The sequence below is a fragment of the Centroberyx affinis genome, unplaced genomic scaffold (assembly GCF_046629955.1).
Source record: "Centroberyx affinis isolate AG114_WGS23_722 - 3 ecotype Tasmania unplaced genomic scaffold, CSIRO-AGI_Caff_v1 ptg004907l_1, whole genome shotgun sequence".
Lineage (NCBI taxonomy): Eukaryota > Metazoa > Chordata > Actinopteri > Beryciformes > Berycidae > Centroberyx > Centroberyx affinis.
In genome coordinates, this window is record NW_027282407.1 from 2567 (window position 1) to 10000 (window position 7434).

The 7434-nt window shown below is 44.5% G+C and overlaps 1 protein-coding gene across 1 annotated transcript in view; it reads left to right on the forward strand.

Annotated features, from left to right (window-relative positions):
* Positions 1-212: 212 nt before the first annotated feature.
* LOC139666277 (bone morphogenetic protein receptor type-1A-like) overlaps positions 213-7434 on the forward strand; it is a 28027-nt gene continuing 20805 nt past the window's right edge. Inside the window, exon 1 of the mRNA XM_071545452.1 lies at positions 213-316. Within this exon, the coding sequence (XP_071401553.1) occupies positions 250-316 (67 nt within the window). The 5' untranslated portion in view covers positions 213-249. The remainder of the gene's footprint in view (positions 317-7434) is intronic.

Genomic DNA, 7434 nt, shown 5'->3' on the forward strand with positions numbered 1-7434 from the left:
ATCCTGTCCTTCATCCCTCCTTCCTCCCCTCCTCCTCCCCCTCCTCCTCCTCCGACACTCGTTCACCCCGCCCCCCCGCCCCGGCCTGCAGGAGCTGCTCCTCTGCTGCTGCTGTGGAGTTTATTCAGGTCTGGAGCGTCTGACAGCAGCTCCCTGAACACCACACAGAGCCTGGTCCAGTCCAGGTCTAGCTCCAGCTCCAGCTCCAAGTCCAGGTCCAGGTCCAGACCCGGTCTCTCCTGCTCCAGGATGGCAGGCTTACCGTTCTGCATGGCTGTGATGGCAGCTGGCTTCCTGCTGGTCCTCAGCACTGACGGTAAGACAGTAAGACACACACACACACACACACATACACACACACACACACACACACACACACACAGTTCTCAGCTCAGTTCCTTTATCAGCATGGCTGTTCATCAGAGTTCATATACAGTACTGTGCAAAAGTCTTAGGCACATGTAAAAGAAAAAAAGTAAAGCAAAGATGCTTTCAAAGATAATTAAAAGAAAAGTTTCTAAATATCAAAAAATGTACTATAAAGAGCAGCCTACTGACACTAATGCAGAAAAAAATTAGTAAACATCTAAGACACAGTTTATATTAAAGTCTAACACCAAATGTGTTTGGTTTTTTTGGTCTGATGAACTAAAATATCTGTGGAAACTGAAAAAGATTTTCCTTTTGTAGTTTTGATTCTTCTTCTTCTACAAACCATGCAGCTCAAACCAGGTGCTGAGTTACTCATTAACTCATTAGATTGGATTGAGTCAGATAAGCAACAGTTCCAGACTCACATTAGCATAGAAAGTCATTATTTTCCTCCTTTGTAATCAGCACCCCCCCCCCCCCCACACCCCCCCCCCCCCCCACCCACCCCACACACACACACACACACCCACTGATCTGTATCTGCAGCCATTGTAGCAGCTGTGCTGCAGTGTGAGCTTCTACCTGTGGAGAGAAAACAAACGACTCTCTGATTGGCCTTAAACTGCAGCTTTCTACTCAACACCAAGTCCTGAGTAGAGACGGGCTCTGCTGTGTTTCCCTGGGGTGGGGGGTGGGGGAGGAGGGTGGGTGGAGGGGTGGAGGGGTGGAAGGGGGCAGTTGGAGATGGACGACCATGGATTTGAAGGCTTTGGCAGAAACAGTAGGTTTCTGTTGTCTTCTTGGCTGTGCAGCAGTGGGCCGTTGAGGCAGAACGCTACAGGCTGCTGGATGTTAGGCTGCTGCTCAGGGAGCCAATCACCATGGAGCAACTGATGATGTCATAACCTGTGGAAATGTAGTAAACTGGACCTGGACTCGGGGCGTCCCGGTGGCTCAGCAAATCAAATCTGGCCCAGGACCTTTGTCACATGTCATCCCCCCCTCCCCCCAACCCCCACTCCCCCGCCTCTTTCTTTCTTTCTTTCTTTCTTTCTTTGCCTCTCCCTCTTACTTATAACACACGTACACACACTCTTCACACATACCTCAAACCCCACCCCCACCTTATACACACACACACACACACACACACACACAGATGTTTGTCCCCAGCAGAGTGAGTCATAAAGCCGAGGCTCTGAACATCAGAAAGGTCACCTTCTAACCAGCCTGGACACACACACACACACACACACACACACACACACACACACACACACACACACACACACAACACACACACACACAGTAACACACACACACACACACACACTCACACACAGTAACACACACACACACAGTAACACACACACACACACACACACTCACACACAGTAACACACACACACACACACACACACACACACACACAGCAGGCTGATAAGAGCAGGGCGGTGCTCAGCCAAGTGTTACTGACTGTGATTGATTCAGACTGGAGCTCTCTCATATTTATCTATCGGACCAACACACACACACAGTAACACACACACACACAGTAACACACACACACACACACACAGTAACACACACACACGCGCAGAGTAACACATACACACTTTGTCACAGGGAGAAAGGGAGAGAGGTTTGAAGTTCTGCCATTCTTTTATCTTTATCAGAGTGCACTCTCTTTCACAGTCACACACACACACACACACTCTCACACACACACACACACACACACACACACACACACACACTCTCTCACACACACACACACAGTAAGACGTGGAGGAAAGGGAGAGACGCTGTCTGTTGTCTTATCAGACTTTTTCCACTCGTTTGTTCACGTCTTTACACCAGTCTGTTGACTTTGGCCTCCCTCCTCTGTCTGCCTCTCCCAGCCTGTGTGTGTGTGTGTGTGTGTGTGTGTGTGTGTTTGTTTAATGAGGTTTTGTAAATTAATAACGTCTTTTTGTAAATTAATTCTTCATTTAAAGGAAGTGATACATCACAGAGTTTCCCTACCATTGAATAGGCTGCTAACACAGAAATTCATCAGTCTGGTTTCAGTGGAGAGTTTTCGTGTCCCATGATGCTCTAAATGCTTCAGAGGATTTTCCACCCATGAAAATGTTCAAATTTAAAGATTATTGAATATTGGCACAAGATCAATTGAAACTTTAAAGGTTCTTGTGGGGAGATTGGGTCGCTGCAGCTGATACAGCACAGAAAAAAAGAATATAAAGAAGAATAGAGTAAATGTAATACAACTGATTTTTTACACACTAGAATATAAACCACCAGTCAACAGTCTGGACCCACCTGACTGAATTTACTTTGTTCTTCATTCTGTTAAAGCCGTTCTGATCTACAGTCTTCTGCTTAAATGCTTGAAATTAATTTCTCAGACAAATATAAAGTAAATAGTGAAGTTGATCCTCTGTATGAATTTCTTTCCAAAGTGTTTGCCTTTCCATCAAGGCAAAGAATCTAAAATATAAGATAGTTTGGATTTGTTTAACACTTTTTTGGTCGTTGCATAATTCCATTTGTGTTATTTCATAGTTTTGAGTCTTTACTGTTATTCTAAAATGTGGAAAATAGTAAAAAAATAAAGAAAATTGTGGTGTGTCCAAACTTTTGACTGGTAGAAATATATGTAAGAAGTATGAAAAATTATGGATTACAGCACTGAGAGTGTGTGTAAAACAACAGCAGAAGAAATGACTCAGACAAGAACAGAATATGAAATGTGTGCAGGATGAAATAAGTGATTTCCACAATCTGCAGCCTCCAAAAAGTCTTTACGGTCCCTCAGAAACCATCTGGGCTGACCCTCCTCCTCCTCCCCTGTTCTCCGCTCCTGCCCGCGCCTCCTGCAGGAAGCTGTTGGGCCGATTGCTGCCGCTCTCACTTCCTCTCGCCACATTAAGCGCTTCCTGTATGGCACCCGGCGGGCCGGCGGCGGCGCTGAACACTCCAAACACACATTGTTCTCCGGAAATATCGCTCGGTCCCTCCGGACACATAATGACTTTGAAATACTGTTTATTTCCCCCGGACTGTTCTGCTGCGTTCAGTCGGGCTGCGTTCAGTCGGGCTGCGTTCAGTCGGGCTGCGTTCAGTCGGGCTGGGTTCAGTCGGGCTGCGTTCAGTCAGGCTGCGTTCAGTCAGGCTGCGTTCAGTCGGGCTGCGTTCAGTCAGGCTGCGTTCAGTCAGGCTGCGTTCAGTCGGGCTGCGTTCAGTCGGGCTGCGTTCAGTCGGGCTGCGTTCAGTCAGGTTGCGTTCAGTCGGGCTGCGTTCAGTCGGGCTGGGTTCAGTCGGGCTGGGTTCAGTCGGGCTGCGTTCAGTCGGGCTGCGTTCAGTCGGGCTGGGTTCAGTCGGGCTGGGTTCAGTCGGGCTGCGTTCAGTCGGGCTGCGTTCAGTCGGGCTGCGTTCAGTCGGGCTGCTTTCAGTCAGGCTGTGTTCAGTCAGGCTGTGTTCACACTGACTTCTGTTTTTATTTTCCTCCATGTGACTCAGATCTGATGCTTCTAATCAGTTTGAACTAGACCTGGGTGATATATCGTATAATATCGATACTGTGATATGAGACTAGATATGGGATTTTAGTTTGTGATCGTAATATTGTGAAATGTTACTTGTTCCTGGTTTTAAAGGTTGTGTTACAGAAAAGTGATACACAGTTTTCAACAATGATGATTGGCTTTACCTGCTCATCATATCCACATTACTGATTACCAGTGGTGGAAGAAGTACTCTGATCTTTTACTTAAGTAAAAGTAGAAATACCACAGTATAAAAATACTCTGTTACAAGTAAAAGTCCTGCATTCAAAATTTTTAAAAGTACAAACGTATCAGCATCAAAATGTACTTAAAGCAACAAAAGTAAAAGTACTCATTATGCAGAATGGCCCATTTCAGAATAATACAGTATATATTATATTATTGAATTATAATTATTGATGCATTAATGTGTAAGCATCACTTTAATGTTGCAGCTGGAAAAGGTGGGGCTGATTTCCACTACTTTATATACTGCTGGGTAGCTTACAGTAATCTATAATAATACATCACAATTTATTAGTTGATTATATTTTGTATTAATAATCTGAATCTGCAAAGTAACTAGTAACTTAAGTTATCAAATAAAAGTAGTGGAGTAAAAAGTACAATATTTCCCTCTGAAATGTAGTGGAGTAGAAGTATAAAGTAGCATAAAATGGTAATACACAAGTAAAGTACAAGTACCTCAAAATTGTACTTAAGTACAGTATTCGAGTAAATGTACTTAGTTACTTTCCACCTCTGCTGATTACTAATGATCATTACTAATTTTCTTGTGTGTACATATCTTATATCTTATATCTTATGATTACGAATACCCAAAATATCGTCACAATATCCATATCATGGTATTCTGTCTAAAATATTGTTCGCCCAGCCCTAGTTTGAACAGAAGAAAAACTGCATTAAGTGTCACATCTGGATCACATGGATATGAGCTGTTCAGGAGATCAGGACTCGGCTCAGGTCAGGAGCTGGTTTTTAGAAATCAAGTCGGGTATCACAGAAAACTTTCCCACTTTATTTGACACTTCTTTGGGTCTCTCCCGTGCGCTCAGAGTGTAATTCCGATGTTTCCAGCTGCACCTGAAGGCAGCACAGGCTCTTATCGCTGCATTCAAATGAGCCGCTGAACCAGGACATGTGAGGCTTCAGGTCAGTGGGAAAGTGGAGCTGTGAGTTTGTCTTTATGTTGGTTAAAGCGGTGAAAGCGGCTGCAAAAAATGAGATGAAATAAAAAAGGAAAAGGTGTTTGGAAGGTGTGAGCGGCGGCTGGTTCTGCTGTCGTCTGGTTGGTCGAGGTTTTAACGAGCGGCGGGTTGTTAATTACCTCACCGGGAAGCTCGCGGCTGCCCGCCGTCGCCACGGCAACGCAGGCACGGCCGGACAAACACCTCTGGCGCGAAGTCGACAGAGCAGAGCGGCGGGGGGGGCGGAGCTTCACTGACAGGAGGGAGGGGGGGGGAGGGGGGGGGGTCGTAAACTGGAAGACAAACAGCAGAGTCCAGATGAGCAGCTTGGTTTGAAACACTGAAACACACCAGGAAGACTTTCTGCTGTCAGGACAGGATGAACAGGGCAGTGGGATTATTATTATTATTATTACCAATAATCATAATAATAATGTATAGTTCAAATCCAAGGTTCACTAAGTGCTAACGGACATGAGAAGAGGAAAGAGAGATTACATGGAATTATAATAATAATAATAATGCTTTATTTACATACAAAGCGCTTCACACAAACAAATCAAAACAAAAGGTGATAAAAGCAAAGTGAAGATAAAACATAAAGCCACAGTCACACCAAGTTCATCAGATAAAACTTCAGATAAAACATGTTTACATTCAAATAAATAAATAACTAGAAAATGTGTTTAGTAGAGCACAGACCTCCAGGTCTGACAACAGCCGCAAGGACCTTTACGTGACCTTTACCTGTCCTTCTCTCCTGTCTTCCTCTCCTGATGTACTTTCCTGTCCTTCTCTCCTGTCTTCCTCTCCTGATGTACTTTCCTGTCCTTCTCTCCTGTCCTTCTCTCCTGTCTTCCTCTCCTGTCGTTCTCTCCTGTCGTTCTCTCCTGTCTTCCTCTCCTGATGTACTTTCCTGTCCTTCTCTCCTGTCGCCCTACAGAAGTGATGACAGAGCTGTAACCAGAGAAAACCAGCTCTCTTCTCGTCTCTCCTGTCTCTCCCTTCTCTCCTGTCTCTCCTGTCTCTCCCCTCTCTCCAGTCTCTCCTGTCTCTCCCCTCTCTGTCCTGTCTCTCCCCTCTCTCCCCTCTCTCCTGTCTCTCCCCTCTCTCCAGTCTCTCCCGTCTCTGCTCCTCTCTGTCTCTGCTGCCTGTGTTTGGACGAGACAAGATGTTTTTGGATTGAAGCTGCTGATAGTCGATATTTTGTGTTGATATCCAAGATCTTTGAATTTTGAAAGTTTGTTTATTTCTGCAGCTCTTCATCACAGCATCAGACCCTCAGAGCACACAAGGGAAAACTCCCAACTACGTTTTATTGCCAAAAAAAACCAAAACCAAATGTAGAAGGATCCAGTGTTTCCAGACAGATTTGTGTTCTTGTCAGGGAGGAAAAGCCTCTGAAGCAGCAGGTAGAGCAGGAGACCTTCAAGTAGGGCTGTAGTCCAGACCGCCTTGGTCGAGTCCAAGTCCAGATCGAGTCAGTGGTGAATCGAGTCAGATTCAAGACCAAGACCGAGGGTCGAGACCAAGACCGCAAAACTACGAGTCCAATTCGAGACCAACACCATAGCAATGTGTTATCCAAGGCTGCCATTATATTTATTGACTAAAATAGCATATTTGTGTTTATTGCCTAAAATAGAAGGGAGGTTTCTAAAGACATTTCAACAAAATTAGCATGTTTTAAGGACAAAATTAATTGTAGGCAGCTTGTTTATGTTCATAACATACAGTAGTTGCACCTTTACTGAACTAGAAGTGGATTCATCTATTTCACCTACTTTTTCTTTCTGCTCCACAACCACATGCTGCTCTCAGCTCTGACTGACTGAAAATATTCTGACCTGGAATTTAAGAAGGTGAAGACGAAGGAGAAAAGACAGAGAGAGACAGAGTGAGAGCAGGAGGAACGTTACATATGGACATGAGTTGTTTTTTTTTTTTTATCATAACGAAGTCATTGGTTGGGTAGTTGCATATCACCAATCAGCAGCCACTAAACCTTTCGGTGGGCGCATAACTTTATCAGCTGTGAAAATTGTGTCATTCGCTGCTGGTCACTTTCTTAGAAGAGATTATAATTATAAAAACAATAATATTATGTAACGTTAATTCATCCGAGACCGTTTCAAGACCGAGTCATATTCACTACGAGACCAAGACCGTCAAAAATCGGTCTCGAGTCTTGAGACCGGACTGGAGTCCTACAGCTCTGCCTTCAAGTTCTTAAAAAGATCCTTAAAAAGTGTGAAAAAGTCTTAAAGTAAGTCAGTTTAAGGTCTTATATGCGGTGGCAGGTC